This window comes from Nerophis ophidion, linkage group LG13, assembly GCF_033978795.1.
Source record: "Nerophis ophidion isolate RoL-2023_Sa linkage group LG13, RoL_Noph_v1.0, whole genome shotgun sequence".
NCBI lineage: Eukaryota > Metazoa > Chordata > Actinopteri > Syngnathiformes > Syngnathidae > Nerophis > Nerophis ophidion.
The window spans coordinates 21,188,246-21,209,640 of NC_084623.1; the positions used below are offsets into that span (position 1 = coordinate 21,188,246).

Here is a 21,395-nt window from a genome sequence, read left to right on the forward strand (position 1 = left end):
GTATACGTATTATAATAAATCTATAACTGCCTCACGATATTATTACACAATAGCATATATGATTTGATTTATAGATTCTGAAATGTACAAATTGATGGATAACTTTGAAATCATAAGTCAAGGTAAAATTTTAACAAAAGTACAAATACATTTAGTGAGAAAGATTAAGTACTTTATTTACGCACATCTTTTCCAGGCTATCAGTGGTCCCCCAACTTGAGTTTGACAAATGTGATATAGATGGATAAATAGTTGGATAGATGTTAGGAGATATATGGAGGGATAGATCGATGGATGGATATAAATAGATAGATTTATAAATATAGATACATATATGCATGGATAATAGATAGATGTATAAATAGGTGGATATGGATACAGTGCACAGGAAAAGTACTCACAGCGCTTCACCTTTCCACATGTTGTAATGTTACAGTGTTATTCCAAAAAGGAATATATCATTTTTCTGTACTCAAAATTCTACACACAATACCCCATAATGACAATGTGAAAATGTTTTTTTCTTTTTTAAAAAGCCAATGTATTAAAATGTTAAAAAATAATAGAGCACATGTACATAAGTATTCACAGCCTTTTTTCTCAATGGCAGCAATTAAAGCCTCAAGTCTTTTTGAATAAGACGTCACAGGCTTGGCACACCTATCTCTGGGCATTTTCGCACATTCCTCTTTGTAGCACATTTCCCTCAGATTGGATAAGAAGTGTTGGTTTGCATCCAGGATGTCTCCGTACATTGCTGCATTCATCTTAGTCTAGTCAATTAGGTGACCAAGAACTCGATGGCCACTCTGTCAGAGCTCCAGCATTCCTCTGTGGAGGAACAACTACCTCTGCAGCAATTCACCAATAAGGCAGACAGAAGCCATTTCTTAGTAAAACCTTTTCCAAAATGCACCTGAAAGACTCTCAAACCATGAGAAACAAAAGTATCTGGTCTGATAAAACAAAGCTTGAACTATTTGGCATGAATGCCAGGCATCATGTTTAGAGGAAACCAGGCAATACCATTCCTACTGTGAAGCATGGTGGTGGCAGCATCATGCTGTGGGGATGTTTGTCAACAGCGTGAACTGGGAGACTAGTCAGGATAGAGGGAAAGATGAATGCAATGTACAGAGACATCCTGGATGAAAACCAACTCTTCCCAATCAACCTGATGGAGCTTGAGAAGTGCTGCAAAGACGAATGGACGAAACTGCCCAAAGACAGGTGTGCCACCCTATTCAAAAACACTTAAGGCTGTAATTGCTGCTAAAGGTGCATCACCAATGTCTTGAGCAAAGGCTGTATGTGATTGTTTAATTTTTTTTATTTTTAGTTTACATTTGCAAAATTTAAAAAAATATAGGTTGATTGGCAACACTAAATTGGCCCTAGTGTGTTAATGTGAGTGTGAATGTTGTCTGTCTATCTGTGTTGGCCCTGCAATAAGGTAGCGACTTGTCCAGGGTGTACCCCGCCTTCCGCCCGATTGTAGCTGAGATAGGCGCCAGCGCCCCCCGCGCCTCCAAAAGGAGTAAGCGGTAGAAAATGGATGTATGGATGGATGGATATTTTGTTATCTCAGCTGCATTTGGGCGGAGGGGGCGTACACCTTGGGACAAGCAGTAGAAAATGGATAGATGGATACTTTTGTTATAATGGTGTATTGTCTGTAGAATTTTAAGGATGGAAATTATTCAGTGTTGGAATAAGTCACTGGATATAAATATATATCCATTCATCCATTTTCTACCGCTTATTCCCTTTTGGGGTCGCGGGGGGTGCTGGTGCCTATCTCAGCTACAATCGGGCGGAAGGTGGTGTACACCCTGGACAAGTCGCCACCTCATCACAGGGCCTATATATATATATATATATATATATATATATATATATATATATATATATATATATATATATATATATATATATATATATCCATCCATTTTATACCGCTTATTCCCTTTGGGGTTGCGGGGGGCGCTGGTGCCTATCTCAGCTACAATCGGGCGGAAGGCGGGGTACACCCTGGACAAGTCGCCACCTCATCGCAGTATATATATATATACAGTAGACAGATAGATAGATAGATAGATAGATAGATAGATAGATAGATAGATAGATAGATAGATAGATAGATAGATAGATAGATAGATAGATAGATAGATAGATAGACAGATGGATAGATGGATGGATGGATGGATGGATGGATGGATGGATATTTATTTGTACCTGTGATATAAATAGATACATGGATATATGTATAGGTAGATATAAGCTGTATCCCAATTCGGTGGTTGCATCCTTCGCGGTGCACGTTTGTCGGTTGATGACGTCATCGCGGTGCGCGAATACTGTCCCAATTCAAAAAGCTTCAAGTGTCCTTCAAATCCGGCCAGCAAGGGTGCATGCCATGTACACTTTGCACTCTTTCACATCCTTTGAACACTAAACTCTGAAAATTATTTTCAACATGGTGACGCTACACGGAGCGGAAAGAGCGACTTTAAAATGTAAGTCTAGATTTATTTATTGATTTAAAACACCTAAAACCAGACATGTCAAGCTGGGGTGACAGCCGTGATGTACATTTGTGTTAAAATACGAGATCTCGATTATCGTGGTCTATGCTGTTGTCTTTACCCCGCAAGACAGCCACATATTCACTATTGGGCGGCATGGCGTAGTGGGTAGAGCGGCCGTGCCAGAAACCTGAGGGTTGCAGGTTCGCTTCCCACCTATTGACATCAAAGTCGCTGCCGTTGTGTCCTTGGGCAGGACACTTCACCCTTTGCCCCCGGTGCCGCTCACACTGGTGAATGAATGATGAAGGAATGATAGGTGGTGGTCGGAGGGGCCGTAGGCGCAAACTGCCAGCCACGCTTCCGTCAGTCTACTCCAGGGCAGCTGTGGCTACAGATGTAGCTTACCACCACCAGGTGTGAATGAATGATGGTTTCCCACTTCTCTGTGAGCGCTTTGAGTATATAACAATAGAAAAGCGCGATATAAATCTAATCCATTATTATTATTAGTATTATTATTGCAGACGGCTTTTTTGTGCCCGCAGGTTTTTTCAATGTTTGGAAGTAAAGCCTTACATATTTTTAATTTTGCTTTTTTTAGACCACAAAAGGTTGACATAATTATGTTCTATTAATTGTGGCCAGAATAATGAAGTATTGTAAATGTGAGCAGGGCTTCACGGTGGCAGAGGGGTTAGTGCGTCTGCCTCACAATACGAAGGTCCTGCAGTCTTGGGTTCAATACCAGGCTCGGGATCTTTCTGTGTGGAGTTTGCATGTTCTCCCCGTGAATGCGTGGGTTCCCTCCGGGTACTCCGGCTTCCTCCCACCTTCAAAGACATGCACTTGGGGATAGGTTGATTGGCAACACTAAATTGGCCCTAGTGTGTGAATGTGAGTGTGAATGTTGTCTGTCTATCTGTGTTGGCCCTGCGATGAGGTGGCGACTTGTCCAGGGTGTACGCCGCCTTCCGCCCGATTGTAGCTGAGATAGGCCCCAGCGTCCCCCGCATTCCCGAAAGGGAATAAGCGGTAGAAAATGCATTCCCGAAAGGGAATAAGCGGTAGAAAATGGATGGATGGATGTAAATGTGAGCATCAATGTACGGTATTAGGTATTGCTGTTTTTTGGGTACAATTGCATGTTCTTTGAAAATGTTTTACTTCTATAAATGGATTTGGACAAGGCGTGTTAAAGGAAGTCTCTCTCTCTATAGATCAGTGGTTCTTAACCTGGGTTCTATCGAACCCTAGGGGTTTGGTGAGTCGGCCTCAGGGGTTCTGCAGAGTCTCCACCACGGAGGTAAAGACACATCCGACTTATCGTGTAAATAAAAACTTCTCCCTATCAGCATATTATGGATACCCCCAAACAATATTCCCTTTAATTTTCCATCTGATTTGCAGTTTTTGTGATTGATTGATTGAAACTTTTACTAGCAAATTGCAAAGGAAGAGAATACATTATATGAAACAGTACAGTTTACACAGTACAGTACATATTCTGTAGAATTGACCACTAAATGGTAACACCCAAAAAAGTTTTTCAACTTGTTTAAGTCGCGGTCCACATTAATCAATTCATGGTAATGTGTGTAAGGTGTGTAATTTGTTGTGAGTTCATGCACTGTGTTGGTTTTGTTCTTTGATCAAGGTGATGTTTATGCATGGTTCATTTTGTGCACCAGTAAAAAAACAGATGACTTTTTCTTGAATTTGAAAAAAAAAAAAACATTTTATTTTTCACTAAAGCATTTGGGGAATGCGCATATGAAACTGGTGGGGTTCCGTACCTCCAACAAGGTTAAGAACCACTGCTATAGATGTATAGATAGATGTATATATAGATAGGTGTAAAGAGGATTAAGCTCACCAGCCCTTCTAGTCCTGGTTCTGCAGCCGTCACCACCAGATCATTGCCTTTGTTGTCGTAGGCGTTGATCTCGATGCCCCAGTTGGTCTCGGGCTGCCGTAGCCACACACTCAGCACTTGTTTGACATCGATGCTCTGCCAGGAGCTAACTCCGGCATTCACGTCGATCTTCAAGGAGCGGATCCTGATGTGCCGGTTGCCGTCCGAAACCGGGGTCAGTCTGGAGATCTGTAGGAAGACCGTGGTGTCCTCGTCGGCGGGACGCAGGTGCACCCACAGCTGAGCCCGGAATATGCGGCTGGCTTGAAACTTTTGGGTGAAGGAGAAGAAGCAGCACTTTGGGTCTCCTTTTACTTGGACCACGCTCTCAGCTGAAGGGAGATGAAACACAAAATATATCTTCAAAGCATTCCAACTCATTTGCGTGATGTAACTCTTAAAATAAATGTACATTTCTACTCTAAATATGGTAGAGTTAGTGTTCTAAAGATTGTCACACACACACACTGGGTGTGGTGAAATGTGTTCTCTGCATTTGACCCATCCCCATGTTCACCCCCTGGGAGGTGAGGGGAGCAGTGAGCAGCAGCGTGTGCCACGCTCGGGAATCATTCTACGATTCAACCCCCAATTCCAACCCTTGATGCTGAGTGCCAAGCAGGGATGGCAATGGGTCCCATTTTTTGTAGTCTTCGGTATTACTCGGCCTGGGTTTGAACTCCCAACATCCCAGTCTTAGGTTGGACACTCTAATCACAAGGCCACTGAGCTGTAGTGTAATACATGTATTACACTACTGGACTGCTGTGTATTGGTCCATCTCACACAACTTGATTACCTTTTTATTCCTATAAGCCGAAGATTTTAGTAACAGGACTGAAAGTAAGAGAAGTTTTTAGCATAGCGTTAACAAAAAATACAATAATATATGGCAGAGGTTCTCAAATGGGGGTACGCGTACCCCTGGGGGTACTTGAAGGTATTCCAAGGGGTACGTGAAATTTTTTTTTTAAATATTGTAAAAATAGCAACAATTTATAAAATCATTTAGAAATATATTTATTGAATAATAGTTCAACAAAATATGACTGTAAGTTCATAAACTGTGAAAAGAAATGCAACAATGCAATATTCAGTGTTGACAGCTAGATTTTTTGTGGACATGTTTCATAAATATTGTTTATGTTTCAAATATTCTTTTTTGTGTGAAGAAATGTTTAGAATTAAGTTCATGAATCCAGATGGATCTCTATTACAATCCCCAAAGAGGCCACTTTAAGTTGATGATTACTTCTATGTGTAGAAATCTTTATTCATAATTGAATCACTCGTGGCCCTGCGATGAGGTGGCGACTTGTCCAGGGTGTACCCCGCCTTCCGCCTGATTGTAGCTGAGATAGCCTCCAGCGCGACGCTGAAGGGAATAAGCGGTAGAAAATGGATGGTTGTATGGATGGATGAATCACTTGTTTATTTTACAACAAGTTTTTAGTTAATTTTATATCTTTTTTTCCAAATACTTCAAGAAAGACCACTACAAATGAGCAATATTTTGCACTGTTGTTCAATTTAATAAATCAGAAACTGATGACATAGTGCTGTATTTTACTTCCTTATCTCTGATTTTCACCCTAAAATGCTTTGCTCTGATTAGGGGGTACTTGAATTAAAAAAAATGTTCACAGTGGGTATTTCACTGAAAAAAGGTTGAGAACCACTGATATATGGTAATAGTATTTATTAGTATTGACATTAAACCCATTACAGTGAGCCAACAGTATTGAAACTTGAAAAAAAAAACATGTTTCCAAGCCATCCGTAATATAAAATTATGGATAGCTAAATATAGAACTGGATCATTCTGGTTTTGTAGGTCACTTGCTAGGGCAGGGGTCTCCAAACACATACTGAAAAATGAAAGGATGCGGGTCAAAAAAGGCCATTTCTTGTTACCACTTTTTATATTGTTTTTTTATGAACAATATTTTTAGAATTTGCCACAGACCGTTGAAAAATTAGCTGCGGGCTGCACTTTGGACACCACTGTGCTTGGGCCTACGATATGCAGATTAGATTGGACACGCCCCTTTAAGATGCGTGGCTGCCATGGGCCTACACCAGTAAGAGCAAAGTTGTAGAAGTCACACAAACGGAAACAACTAGAATGCCTGAACATTGTGCTGAATACGATAGCACATTACGTCTTACGGTTAAAACCAGAAAACCGGGAATAACTTTAAAGAAATATTTTTAATACAATGTTTTATCTATTGGACATTTTTGATGCTGGCATCGTTGTGTTTTATGGTACTTTTGTAGCTGTTTGTAGAAATGGCGCCGCTGAAGTGGCAGTTTGTTGCTTTTTTATGTCTTTTAATGTATTGTTTTTCAACTTTTTTTGAGCCAGGGCACATTTTTTGCGTTGAAAATATCCGGAGGCACACCACCAGCAGAAATCATTAAAAGTAGTCAAAAGTTGACAGTAAAAAGATGTTGTCGCAATTGTTGGATATGACTTTAAAGGCCTACTGAAACCCACTACTACCGACCACGCAGTCTGATAGTTTATATACCAATGATGAAATCTTAACATTGCAAAACAATTTAGTTTACTACATTGCAATTTTAAATTTTGCGCCGAAGTATCCTGCTGAAACGTTGTGGTATGATGACGAGTGCGCGTGATGTCAGGCATTGTAGAGGACATTTTGTTCCAGCACCGTTCCCAGCTATAAGTCGTTTGTTTTCATCGCATAATTCCACAGTATTCTGGACATCTGTGTTGCTGAATCTTTTGCAATTTGTTCAATGAATAATGGAGACGTCAAAGAAGAAAGCTGTAGGTGGGAAGCGGTGTATTGCGGCTGCCTTTAGCAACACAAACACAGCCGGTGTTTCATTGTTTGGATTCCCGAGAGATGACGGTGAAGCTTTATTATGGAACAGAGCGGTCAAGCGAACACGGTTGGATTGGACCACACACACAAAGTACAGTGTATTATGCAGCGATCCTTTCGAAAGATCGTGTTTCGAAGAGGGTCCCTTGCAAAGGGCAGAGATGGGCATCGCCACCACCCGTCGACTGGTGCTGAAGAAAGGTGTGGGGCGGACCTTCAGGTTGTACAGGTACGACCATATAATCTCACTAAAACACTAGTAACACAATAAGGGATTTTCTAGAATGATCCTAGTAAATTTGTCAAATAACATCTGAATCGCTCCCACTGTATAGTCTTTTTTTGTTTGTTTTTTTGTTTTCTAGTCCTTCACTCTCACTTTCCTCATCAACGAATCTTTCATCCTTGCTCAAATTAATGGGGAAATCGTTGCTTTCTCGGTCCGAATCACTCTCGCTGCTGGTGGCCATGATTGTAAAAAATGTTCAGATGTGAGGAGCTCCACAACCTGTGACTTCACGCGCATTTCGTCTGCTAGTTCCGGTACAGGCAAGGCTTTTTAATCAGCACCAAAAGTTGCAAACTTTATCGTCGATGTTCTCTACTAAATCCTTTCAGCAAAAATATGGCAATATCACGAAATTATCAAGTATGACACATAGAATGGACCTGCTATCCCCGTTTAAATAACAAAATCTCATTTCAGTAGGCCTTTAAACCATAACCACCCATGCATCACTGTAGCTCTTGTCTCAGAGTAGGTGTACTGTCATGACCTGTCACATCACCCTGTGACTTATTTTGAGTTTTTTGCTGTTTTCCTGTGTGTAGTGTTTTAGTTATTGCGCTCCTATTTAGGTGGCTTTTTCCCTTTTTGTGGTATTTTCCTGTTTCAGTTTCATGTCTAACTTTGAGCACTATTTCCCGCATCTACAGTTGTGATCAAAATTATTCAACCCCCACACAATGTTGGTGTTTTAGCAAGATGGACATTTATTCCGTATTTTGTTTATAGTCATATCAAATAAAGATGTGTCAAATAGACAAATGAAACTTAAATTATAACACTGTATTTTACAAAATACCAAAAAAGGACATTTTCCCTAATATCTCATTGACAAAATTATTCAACCCCTTGAAGATCATAACTCTTAAGAACAGAATTTGAATAAGGTCTTTTCAATCTGGTGTTAAAAACACCTGTAGATGTGATTAGAACCATAACGAGGAACAATTAAACTGTTTGAAAAAGACTGTGACGCTCGGCTTCTTGTAGATGGTCAATGGTGTATTTGCAACATGGTGAAGTCCAGGGAGTGGTCAAAGAAGTCAAGAGAGGAGGTAATTTCTCTTCATAAGAAAGGATATGGATGTAAGAAAATACCAAAGACATTACACATTCCAAGAGACACAGTTGGGAGCATAATTCGCAAGTTTAAAGCTAAAGGCACAGTGGAAACACTACCTAGGCGTGGTAGAAAGAGGATGCTATGTGCGTACAAATAACTGTGGATCATTACAAGAAGCTTGTGTCCGGTTATGTATCACGTTTGAAGGATGTAATTACTGCCAAAGGGTGTTCTACTAAGTACTAAAGATGCATGTAACTAGGGGGTTGAATCATTTTGTCAATGAGATATTAGGAACATTTTCCTTTTTTGGTATTTTGTAAAATACAGTGTTACAATTTAAGTTGCATTTGTCTATTTGACACATCTTTATTTGATATGAAAATAAACAAAATATGGAATAAATGTCCAACTTGCTAAAACACCAAAATTGTGTGGGAGTTGAATAATTTTGATCACAACTGTACTCTGTTTTAGCAATCAAGAATATTTCAGTTGTTTTTATCCTTATTTGTGGGGACATTGTTGATTGTCATGTCATGTACGGATGTACTTTGTGGACGCCGTCTTTGCTCCACAGTAAGTCTTTGCTGTCGTCCAGCATTCTGTTTTTGTTTACTTTGTCGCCAGTTCAGTTTTAGTTTTCTTCTGCATAGCCTCCCCTAAGCTTCAATGCCTTTTCTTAGGGCACTCACCTTTTGCTTATTTTTGGTTTAAGCATTTGACAACTTTTTACCTGCACACTGCCTACCGCTGTTTCCGACATCTACAAAGGAATCAGCTACCGACTACCACCTACTGATATGGAAGAGTATTACACGGTTACTTTGCCGAGCTCTATACAGCATAGACACTCAACAACAACACATCATTTGCAGACTATAATTACTGGTTTGCAAAAAATATATTTTAACCCAAATAGGTGAAATTAGATAATCTCCCACGGCACACTAGACTGTATCACACGACACAGTGGTTGAAAAACAGTCCTTTAATGTGTTTTTCTTGTTCCTCATACCAAGATGGTGCTGCGTCCTGTCACTACAGTGTGCTCTCTGTGGTTGTTAAATTTTTTTTTAACTTTGAACAAACGGAGCACAGTCTACCAAGTCAAATTCATTGTGTTAAAGATACTTGGCCCATAAACCTGATTCTGATACAGATGACGTTGAGTTCAACACACACGCGCTGCCTTTTTTGGGAACATGGCCCCAGCCAAAATTAGTGTGGGTGCCACAGCACAGCTAGTCATATCTAGTCTTCAGATCTACGACTATCGCAGCGAAAATGACAATACAGTAAGTTAGCAACTTCTAATAAAATAGCCTTGCACTAAATTCATTTGGGTTTTGCCTTTATTTGAATGAGCTATAAAAGTCATTCTCAAACTGTGGGTACCACTAGTGGTACACGGGTTCCATCTAGTGGTACACCAAAGAATCCCTTCATGAAATATTCAAACACAGTGTTACTGTTCAAACTGTGTGTAATGTTACAGTGGCCAAAAATATTTAAAATTCTTGTTAAATAAAACCTATGCCTTGATTCTCAAACTGTGCTACACTGGCTCCATCTAGTGCAGCTGTTCTTAACCTGGGTTCGATCGAACCCTAGGGGTTCGGTGAGTCGGGCTCAGGGGTTCGACTCCTCATGTAAATAAAAACTCCATATTGGCGTATTACGGATACGGCAACAGCAGAAGTTACACTGATTTGCAGGTGTGTAATTTGTTTGAGTTCATCCACTGTGTTGGTTTTGTTCTCTGAACAAAGTGATGTTAATGCACGGTTCATTTTGTGCACCAGTAAAAAAACATAGTAACACTTTAGTATGGGGAACATATTCACCATTAATTAGTTGCTTACTAACATGCAAATTAGTAACATATTGGCTCTTAACTAGTCATTATTAAGTACTTATTAATGCCTTATTCAGCATGGACTTATTATAACCCTAACCCTCTAACCCTGGCCCTAACCCTCTAACCCTAACCAAATAACTCTAAATTAAGTCATTGTTACTTGGAATATGTTCCCCTAGTGTCCACAAAACTCCAACTTACGTCTTTGTTACTTAGAACATGTTCACCATACTAAAGTGTTACGAAAACATATAACTTTGGCTTGAATTTGAAAAAAAAATATTTTTTATTTTTCACTAGAGAAGGGTTCGGTGAATGCGCATTTGAAACTGGCGGGGTTCGGTACCTCCAACAAGGTTAAGAACCACTAATTTGATGGTACGCCATATAATCACTTGGGTAAAGTACAGTGTTTTATTTTCCTACATTCCAAAGTAAACACAGTGTTACAGTTCAAACTGAGTGGAATGTGACAGTGGACAAAAATATTAAATATACTTGTTAAATAAAACCTCTGCCTTGTTTTTATAGAATACGTAGGCCTACTACACTCCTGTATTTTAGTGTTGGTCAATATGCTGGTACTGGTAGAGTGAAGTTTTTTCTGGGATGGTACTTGGTAAAAAAAAAAAAAGAAAAAAGTTTGAGAATCACTGCACTACATTATTATAGCTAATCTTTTGATAATGATATAGTGACACATTGGCATACCTACAGTATTCAGAAAAACTAAAAAAATAAATTCAATAATGTATTTACATGATACACATTTATTTACTTCAATTGACATATTTTTTATTTTTATTTTATTGTAACCCAGGGCCCCACAATTAGTGGGGGACATATTTTTCACATGTAAAATGTCAATTAATGAATGTGAAATATTACCGCAATTATATTCCTTGCCCCTTCTTGCTCTGACACTGGTAAGAAAATATTGGCAAATTTACCCAAATATTTTCCTTGTCCCTGATGGCGTCCATCGTTAATGCTGTTCTTATAAGCTTTTGTACTAGGATCGAATCCTAATCTGAGATGTGTCAGGAAGGCATGTCAATTTATTTGAATTATGTAAATGTGTTATTTTGAAATTAAAAAAACATTATTGTACAATGTATTTCCATATTTTAGTACAAAAACTTAAGGATGTGACTCTTACGACAACTCACGATTAATTTCCATTTTCATTCTAGGGGTGATGATTCGATTGCGAATCGATTCGGGATTCAAACAATTTTTGAAATGCATTATTTGGTATATAAATGACAAGTTAATTGTTACAAAAGCGCCACTTGAGTGCTGGCATATACATGAAGCGCTTTTCAAAATTGACTGAATTAATGGATTCAGAATAGTAATAAATCAGTTTGCGATTTGGTTGTGAATCAAATGTTTCTACACCCCTACAAAGCAAGCATCTATATATATTCATGTTTGATTAAATAAAGTATAAAAGTTTTTGCACATGAAAAAGTGGAAATATTTTTTGTAAAGTGGCGGAAAACTAAGTCTGCGGAGGGCCCCAATACTAGCCTGCTGGGATGTCTGGAAACAATTCGGAAAATAGAATGAGATTTTGAAATATACACACGCACACACACACGCACACACACACACACACACACACACACACACACACACACACACACACAAACACACACACACACACACAGACACACACACACACACACACACACACACACACACACACACAGTACAGGCCAAAAGTTCGGACACACCTTCTCCTCATTTAATGCGTTTTCATTATCTTCATGACTATTTACATTGTCAATCAGGGGTTTCAAACGTACGGCCCACGAACAGGATGAGTTTGCAAAGTATAAAAATGAGCCGAAATTTTTGAATGAAAGAAACTGCTGTTCTAAATGTGTCCACTAGATGTCGCAATAGCAATTCTTTGAATGTTTATACAAAATGCTACATATGGTAAAAAAAAATAAACCACATATTAGTTCACCAGTCGATGAAAATGAGCAAACTACATACATAACATCCTGTAATTTGATTTTTTAAATTATTTTATTTTGATGTATTGAAATTAACACAGATGAGTTGACTAATGAACATTATCACATAATTTATTCCGAAAGTATAAATAACAACAGATAAAGATAGAATACTATTAACCCCAACATGTAAGTGTAAAAAACAACAACATTATTTTTTTAACAAAAAAAACAATCTGAAGTTGTCTTTATTTTTAAATTATCGTGCTGTGATTTTACTCCCACTTGGGAGTAGATTTTTCTCCATGTGGCCCCCGATCTAAAATTAGTCCGACACCCTTGTTGAAGATTGTCACAGAAGGCATCAAAACTATGAATAACAAATGTGGAGTTCTGTACTCAACAAAAAAAGGTGAAATAACTGAAAACATGTTTATTATTCTAGTTTCTTCAAAATAGCCACCCTTTGCGCTGATTACTGCTTTGCACATTCTTGGCATTCTCTGGATGAGCTTCAAGCACACCTGTGAAGTGAAAACCATTTCAGGTGACTACTTCTTGAAGCTAATCGAGAGAATGCCAAGAGTGCGCAAAAAAGTAATTAATGGGTGGCTATTTTGAAGAAACTAGAAATTGGCCCTTGTGTGTGAATGTGAGTGTGAATGTTGTCCGTCTATCTGTGTTGGCCCTGCGAGTAGGTGGCGACTTGTCCAGGGTGTCCTTCGCCGTCCGCAGGTGTGCAGCTAAGAGGTGTTCAACTCATAAGGGACAAACGGTAGGAAATGGATGGATGGATAGAATGTAAAACATGTTTTCAGTTATTTCACCGTTTTTTGTTAAGTACATACTGTAACTCCACATGCGTTCATTCATAGTTTTGAGCCTTCAGTGACAATCTACAATGTAAATAGTCATGAATGAGAAGGTGTGTCCAAACTTTTAGCCTGTATTTTATATGTAAATTAAATAAACATCAAACCTTTTTCTTTTTTTTTTTAGAACTATCGATTGTTTTTCAACACAAAAGTATAAGAACGTATGAATGCTTGGTTTATTAATATCAGTTTTTAGTATTTTAAAATATAAATTAAATGAGCCAATTTTTTTGTTTTTCCATTTCCCATATAAGGACAATTCAATGACCAAACTAGACTTCAAGTAGTAACATGATATACAGTGGGTCAAAAAAGTATTTAGTCAGCCACCGATTGTGCAAGTTCTCCCACTTAAAATGATGACAGAGGTCTGTAATTTTCATCATAGGTACACTTCAGCTGTGAGAGACAGAATGTGGAAAAAAATCCAGGAATTTTAAATAATTTATTTGTAAATTATGGTGGAAAATAAGTATTTGGTCAAACATTCAAAGCTCTCACTGATGGAAGGAGGTTTTGGCTCGAAATGTCACGATACATGGCCCCATTCATTCTTTCCTTAACACGGATCAATCGTCCTGTCCCCTTAGCAGAAAAACAGCCCCAAAGCATGATGTTTCCACCCCCATGCTTCACAGTAGGTGTGGTGTTCTTGGGATGCAACTCAGTATTCTTCTTCCTCCAAACACGACGAGTTGAGTTTATACCAAAATGGATACATGGATGATACAGCAGAGGATTGGGACAATGTCATGTGGTCAGATGAAACCAAAATAGAACTTTTTGGTATAAACTCAACACGTCGTGTTTGCAGGAAGAAGAATACTGAGTTGCATCCCAAGAACACCAACCCTACTGTGAAGCATGGGGGTGGAAACATCATGCTTTGGGGCTGTTTTTCTGCTAAGGGGACAGGACGATTGATCCGTGTTAAGGAAAGAATGAATGGGGCCATGTATCGTGAGATTTTGAGCCAAAACCTCCTTCCATCAGTGAGAGCTTTGAATGGTTGACCAAATACTTATTTTACACCATAATTTACAAATAAATTCTTTAAAATTCCTACAATGTGAATTCCTGGATTTTCTCTCACAGTTGAAGTGTACCTATGATGAAAATTACAGACCTCTGTCATCATTTTAAACGGGAGAACTTGCACAATCGGTGGCTGACTAAATACTTTTTGCCCCACTGTATGTCCAAAAAATATAACATTTATGAAAGATTGAAATGATTAGATTTGTAATTTTCAGAGTTAGTTTCAATTCTTTCATTTTTAATTTGTAAGGAAGAAGGTTTTTTCCCAATTTGCACGTGCATTTTCCTACTTTTTAATTGTATTCTCCGTCAGATAAGGAAAAAAAAAAAAAGGGCGTGCAAAGCAAGAGAATAATGAAATTACGTTCAGTCGCCATCATCATGATGGTCTCCGTGACCGCGTGCTCGTCGTCGTCGTCCACGGCGGCGTGCCGGTTGTCGTCCCCCAGCACGTCGTACTGGTCCAGCAGCTGCTGCAGCGGCGGCGCTTTGGGCAGGAGCTGCTTGACCACATCTCGGCTGATGTTGGGAGCTTCTTTCATGCGCAGTTTGCTCAGGATCTGGGACTTGATGGCGTTCAGACGCATGCTTTTGATTTGCTGGCGGACGTCGCAGGTGGCGCACTGCTCCGCGTCTTCCGGCCCGCTGCTGGTGGGAGCCTGCGGGCGCGTCGACTCTCGCTCGCCCAGGGCCACCGGAGCCGGGAGGAGCGCCAGCAGAGTAAACGACCAAAGTATCTGAGACAGATGCATCGTCTTGGGGGCGGGGGAGGAACAGATCCTGCGGTGTGGCTTGGACAAAGTCTTCCCGATAATGTCCCCGTATCACACTTTTATTAGCGCCCGCGGTTTTTATAGTCCGACTTTAGCCGCTTTTGAGGCGTCAAAAAATATGATTGGTTGGCCAGGCAACGAGGACTTTTAACCTTGAAAACGTTTTTTGTTTTTTTTCCTCCTCCGTCGAACCGTTAAGGGATCGGGAGCATGTGCAGATTGCAGATAGATTTACTTCGCGTGCGGGGATTGCGCAACAGGCGGAACAAACTTGACCGCGTGACGTCACACGACGTGTAAAAGCTATCTCGACGCACACTACTCGCTCGCAAGAAAACAATAACATTGTACAGACAGGCGATACTGCACATGCTGGTATCGGTCCGATTCAATAGTGCAGTGGTTCTCAAATGGGGGTACTTGAAAGTACTGTATTTCCTTGAATTGCCGCCCGGGCGCTAATTAATTTAAAACCTCTTCTCACTCCTGCACTTACCAAAAGGCAAAAGTAAGCATGCGCTAATTATTTTAAAACCTCTTCTCACTCCGGCACTTACCAAAAAATGCAGTAAAAATTTGAGCGTGATGTAAGCTTGGACCTAAAATCCTACTGAATAGCTATTAATCATCTTCCCTCTATGCCAGGGGTGTCAAACTCAAATACAGAGTGGGCCAAAATTTTAAACTGAACAAAGCCGCGGGCCAAGGTTGAACAAATTAACCTTTTAATGGGGACCCAAACAAGTTTTGCATTGAATATTGAACAAGCAAGCCTTATATAACTTTATACTGACATGCAAAATCGAGTTTCAAATAATACTAATAATTTAAAAATAGCAATGGCATATCAAATCAAATTTAAATAGAAATTGAATTCCTCTTTTCTAATTGCAGCCTTCTAAGGTAAATATCAAAATAAACTTTTCCCACAGGCTAATAATACATTTTTATATTGTAGCGTCCAGGAAGAGGTAGTGCTGCCAGGGATTCTGTGTATTTGTTCTGTTGTGTTTATGTTGTGTTACAGTGCGGATGTTCTCCTGAAATATGCTTGTCATTCTCGTTTAATCTTGGTTCACAGTGTGGCGCATATTTGTAACAGTCTTAAAGTTGCTTATACGGCCACCCTCAGTGTGACCTGTATGGCTGTTGACCAAGCTTGCATTGCATTAGCGCGTGTGTGTGTAAAAGCCACATATATCATGTGACTAGGCCGGCACACTGTTTTTACGTAGGAAAAGCGGACGTGACGGAAGGTTCTAGAGGACGCTTGAGGCAGTGCTTTTAAGGCACGCCCCCAATATTGTTGTCCAGGTGGGAATAGGGAGAAATTTGGGAGAATGGTGGCCCCCTGTGATTTTCGTGAGGGGCACTGAAATTTTGGAGTCTCCTTGGGGGGGTTAGCAAGTATGAGTATTAGCGGTGAATGCGGTGTTACAGTGACACCGCCGCTGTATAATACCGGCGGGCCAGCCCCTAATGTTAATTTGATATTGCCTCAAGGGCCAAATCAAAATACACGGCGGGCCAGATTTGGCCCGCGGGCATGAGTTTGACACCCATGCTTTATGCAAATTCAAATTACCGGTATTGAAATCAGCCTCCTCCATTTTAAAAATGATGACAGGGTAAGTGTCACTCGTGACGTCACAAGTTTGACCTGGCGGTAATACTAAGCATGCGCTAAGTATTTTGGGAAGCGAGTTTTACCCGGCAGTAATTCAAGGCAGGCGCATACTATATGCCCTGCGCAATTCATGGAAATACGGTATGCCAAGGGGTACGTGAGATTGTTTTTTAAATATTCTAAAAATAGCAACAATTCAAAAATCCTTTATGAATATATTTATTGAATAATACTTCAACAAAATATGAGTGTAAGTTCATAAACTGTGAAAAGAAATGCAACAATGCAACATTCAGTGTTGACAGCTAGATTTTTTGTGGACAAGTTCCATAAATATTGATGTTAAAGATTTCTCTTTTTTGTGAAGAAATGTTGAGAATTAAGTTCATGAATCCAGATGGATCTTTATTACAATCCCCAAGGAGGGCACTTTAAGTTGATGATTACTTCTATGTGTAGAAATCTTTAGTTATAATTGAATCACTTGTTTATTTTTCAACAAGTTTTTAGTTATTTTTATATCTTTTTTTCCAAGTAGTTCAAGAAAGACCACTACAAATGAGCAATATTTTGCACTATTATACAATTTAATAAATCAGAAACTGATGACATAGTGCTGTATTTTACTTTTTTTCAACCAAAAATGCTTTGCTCTGATTAGAGGGCACTTGAATTAAAAAACAAATGTTCACAGGGGGTACATCACTGAAAAAAGGTTGAGAACCACTGCAATAGTGGACAGTAGGGGTGTGGGAAAAAATCGATTCGAATATGAATCGCGATCCTCACGTTGTGAGATTCAGAATCGATTCTCATTTTTTTTAAATCCATTTTTTTTAATAAAAAAAAAAATATATATATATAAATATGTATATATATATATTTTTTTTATCAATCCAACAAAACAATACACAGCAATACCATAACAACGCAATCCAATTCCAAAACCAAACCTGACCCAGCAACACTCAGAACTGCAATAAACAGAGCAATTGAAAGGAGACACAAACACGACACAGAACAAACCAAAAGTAGTGAAACAAAAATGAATATTATCAACAACAGTATCAATATTAGTTATAATTTCAGCATAGCAGTGATTAAAAAACCCTTATTGACATTATCATTAGACATTAATAAATATAAAAATAAAGAGCAATAGTGTCACAGTGGCTTACACTTGCATCGCATCTCATAAACTTGACAAACACACTGTGTCCAATGTTTTCACAAGGATAAAATAAGTGATATTTTTAGTTCGTTTAATAGTTAAAACAAATTTACATTATTGCAATCAGTTGATAAAACATTGTCCTTTACAATTATAAACGCCTTTTACAAAAATCTACTACTCTGCTTGCATGTCAGCAGACTGGGGTAGATCCTGCTGAAATCCTATGTATTGAATGAATACAGAATCATTTCAATCGGAAAAATATCGTTTTTGAATCGAGAATTGCGTTGAATCGAAAAAAAAATCGATATATAATCGAATCGCGATCCAATAATCGATATTGAATCGAATCGTGGGACACCCAAAGATTCGCAGCCCTAGTAGACAGTTTTGCCAATATCAATACTCGGAATATTTCTCAACAACATTGAATGATTTTTGTCTTTTACTGGCTTTCTATTTGCTTCTTAGTGACGATTATTACCTCTTACCATTCCCTTCTGCCAGACAAGGGACAAGCGGTAGAGAATGATTGGATGGATGATTGAGAAAACTAAGAAAAAGTGTCAAATAGTTTCATTGTTGATATTTGTGCAGCGTGTAATGGTCAAAAATACTAAAAAACAACAACAACTCTGCTTTGTTTTTAATGAATAATTGGGCCCACTACGCTACTGTTGGTCATTATTAAAGTTAAAGTACCACTGAAACTAGGTGTGGTGAAATTACTTTCTACATCCATGTTGAGCCCCACGGGAGGTGAGAGGAGCAGTGAGCAGCAGTGGTGGGCGCGTTCGGGAATCATTTTAGTAATTGAACCCCCAATTCCAACTCTTGATGCTGAGTGCCATGCAGGGAGGTAATGGGTCCCGTTTTTATAGTCTTTGGTATGACTCGGTCGGGGTTTGAACTCACGACATACCGATGATGATATTCTGAGGTTGTACTTGGTGAAAACAGTTTGAGAACCAATGAACTATTGTATTGACTTTGATTAAAGGCCGTCCCTGACTAAATTGGGATTTGTTTTGAATATTCCTGTTAAGATCCGTTTCTCGGATCTTCACATATTATTGTTTATTTTTCCATCTTTGTTTTCATTCTCCGTTCGACCCTGTTATTTCCTGTGTTAGTCTGTTACTATGGTTTCTCATTAGTTCAGCTGCTACTCTCGGTTCCAGCACACCTGTCTTTACTAATCACCACCCTTTATAAGCCAGACTTTTCTGTTCACTCATTGTCGGATCTTAGTTTGTTCTCATACAACTGCTTATGATTTGTCTCTCACTCTCGATTTCGCTAACTCTCACGCTAAGCTTTATTTTATTCTTAGCTTTCACGCTAGTTGTTTTGTGTTTCCTTTTTTGTGCCTTCGTGCCAAGTGTTTGTGTTAAGGTTAGTTTTACCTAGCTTTCCATGCTAGCGCTTTTATTTGCCTTTTTGTTCTAGCCTGATTTGTTACTTAGAATAAATTCATTATTTCTTACCTCTTGCCGTGTTCATGTCTACTCATCCACGAAGGAACGTTTCCGGCAGCACTGTGCCAACCAGTCTTCACAATTCCCCATTACAAAAATGTTCCCACTTTTTTATGTAAAACAATTTTAATACTTTTTTAGTCAAACTTGAATTCAATTTGATGCATAGTTTAGTCATTTGGTGTGTAAAATAACAAATGTAGCATATTTAAAACATACATTTCTATGTATTCCTAAAAACATCTCCCGACGGGATTCAATCCCAGTGTTGCTTCTTTCAAACCCAGCACCGATTAAATGTCGATGGAAATTTGTCATTTCAGATTATCAGTGACGGAGCATGAGGGGGCTAGGAATATGTAAAACAGGGGTCTCATACACGTGGCCCGTGGGCCAATTGGGGCCCGCGAGACGTTATTTTGCGGCCCCCACCTTAATATGAAAGTTTAATGTTAGTTAGTTTTTTATGAATGGCGTTTGACAGCGTTGTGGTATTTGGGTCCAAAATGGCTCTTTCAACGTTCTGGGTTGCCTACCCCTGCGTTAGTGGAAAAGCGGCAAATGAGTGAAAGCGACGGAGACATTGCCATGGTGACGAGGGTTTTCTTACATGCCTAGCTGCAGTCTCACCGCGACACCTGTCCGTCAGTAATAACAGTCCCCGATAACCTGGACCAATTCAAACCATGTTTTTTTTATTGTTTAATTTGCATTTCCTCACACGATGAACACTACATATATTTCTATATGATGCCGGATAACACTCAGGGAGCCATCACTTTTTTGTGCTCGCTATCCTGGTACTTTCCCGGCTATTATCCGCCAACCGCCGTGTTGCTGTAGGGAGGAAAAGCGTGACGACTCACATTGCGGAAATAACATTATTCTCCGTGCGTCGGCTAAATACAAATATATTCCACAACACCAAACATGTATTTTTCAAAGCCTGCAGTGAAGGGAAAGGTTAGTGATGTGCAAAGACAATTGCAGGAAAAGTGGGAGATGCAATATTTCTTTGTTGAGCACACGGGCACCCCGACGTGTCTTATTTGCACAGAGAAAGTTGCGGTACACAAGGAATACAATTTGAATTGTCATTATACAACTAGACATGCTGAGGAGTATGCAAAATTTTTTTTAAGAAATCTTTTCTTGCGACCCAGACTCTGCGTCCAGTGGCCCACAGGTAAATTGAGTTTGAGACCCCTGATGTAAAATAAAGCGCCTTGTCATAATTTACATTTTACATGTAAATACTTATTCATGCAAAACGGGGCGTCCATGGATCCCAGTGCCAAAAATCCGCCCTGCTCTCACTCAAATCTATACAAAGTACCTCCATCCAGAGGTTCTTAAACCTTTTTCACCAAGTCCCACCTCAGAAAACACTTGAATCTCCCAAGTACCACCATAATGACCAACATTAAAATACAGTAGCGTAGTAGGCCCAAGTATCCATTGAAAACAAGGCAGAGGATTTATTTAACAAGTACATTAAATATTTTTTGTCACTGCAACATGACGCACAGATTGAACAGTAACACTGTTTGAATACAGGAAAATAAAGCATTGCACTTTATAATTAAGAAAATAAAATTAATTGCACGTAAAAGTTAAATAAACATTGTACCAAAATGAAAATACAAATACATTTTTAAAGTTTAAATGAAAATTTACTATATAGCAGTGGTTCTAAACCTTTTTTCAGTGATGTACCCCCTGTGAACATTTTTTTAATTCAAGTACCCCCTAATCAGAGCAAAGCATTTTCTGTTGAAAAAAAGAGATAAAGAAGTAAAATACAGCACTATTTCATCAGTTTCTGATTTATTAAATTGTATAGCAGTGTAAAATATTGCTCATTTGTAGTGGTCTTTCTTGAACTATTTGGAAAAAAAGATATAAAAATAACTAAAAACTTGTTGAAAAATAAACACGTGATTTAATTATAAATA

At 39.0% G+C, this 21,395-nt stretch overlaps 1 protein-coding gene across 1 annotated transcript in view; it reads right to left on the bottom strand.

Annotated features, from left to right (window-relative positions):
* Window positions 1-15,419, bottom strand: part of mstnb (myostatin b) — a 22,942-nt gene extending 7,523 nt beyond the window's left edge. The window contains exons 1-2 of the mRNA XM_061918571.1: window positions 14,753-15,419; window positions 4,402-4,772 (exon numbers count right to left, since the gene is read on the bottom strand). Coding sequence (XP_061774555.1) covers window positions 4,402-4,772; window positions 14,753-15,140 — 759 coding nt within the window. The 5' untranslated portion in view covers window positions 15,141-15,419. The remainder of the gene's footprint in view (window positions 1-4,401; window positions 4,773-14,752) is intronic.
* Between the last annotated feature and the right edge of the window lie 5,976 nt (window positions 15,420-21,395).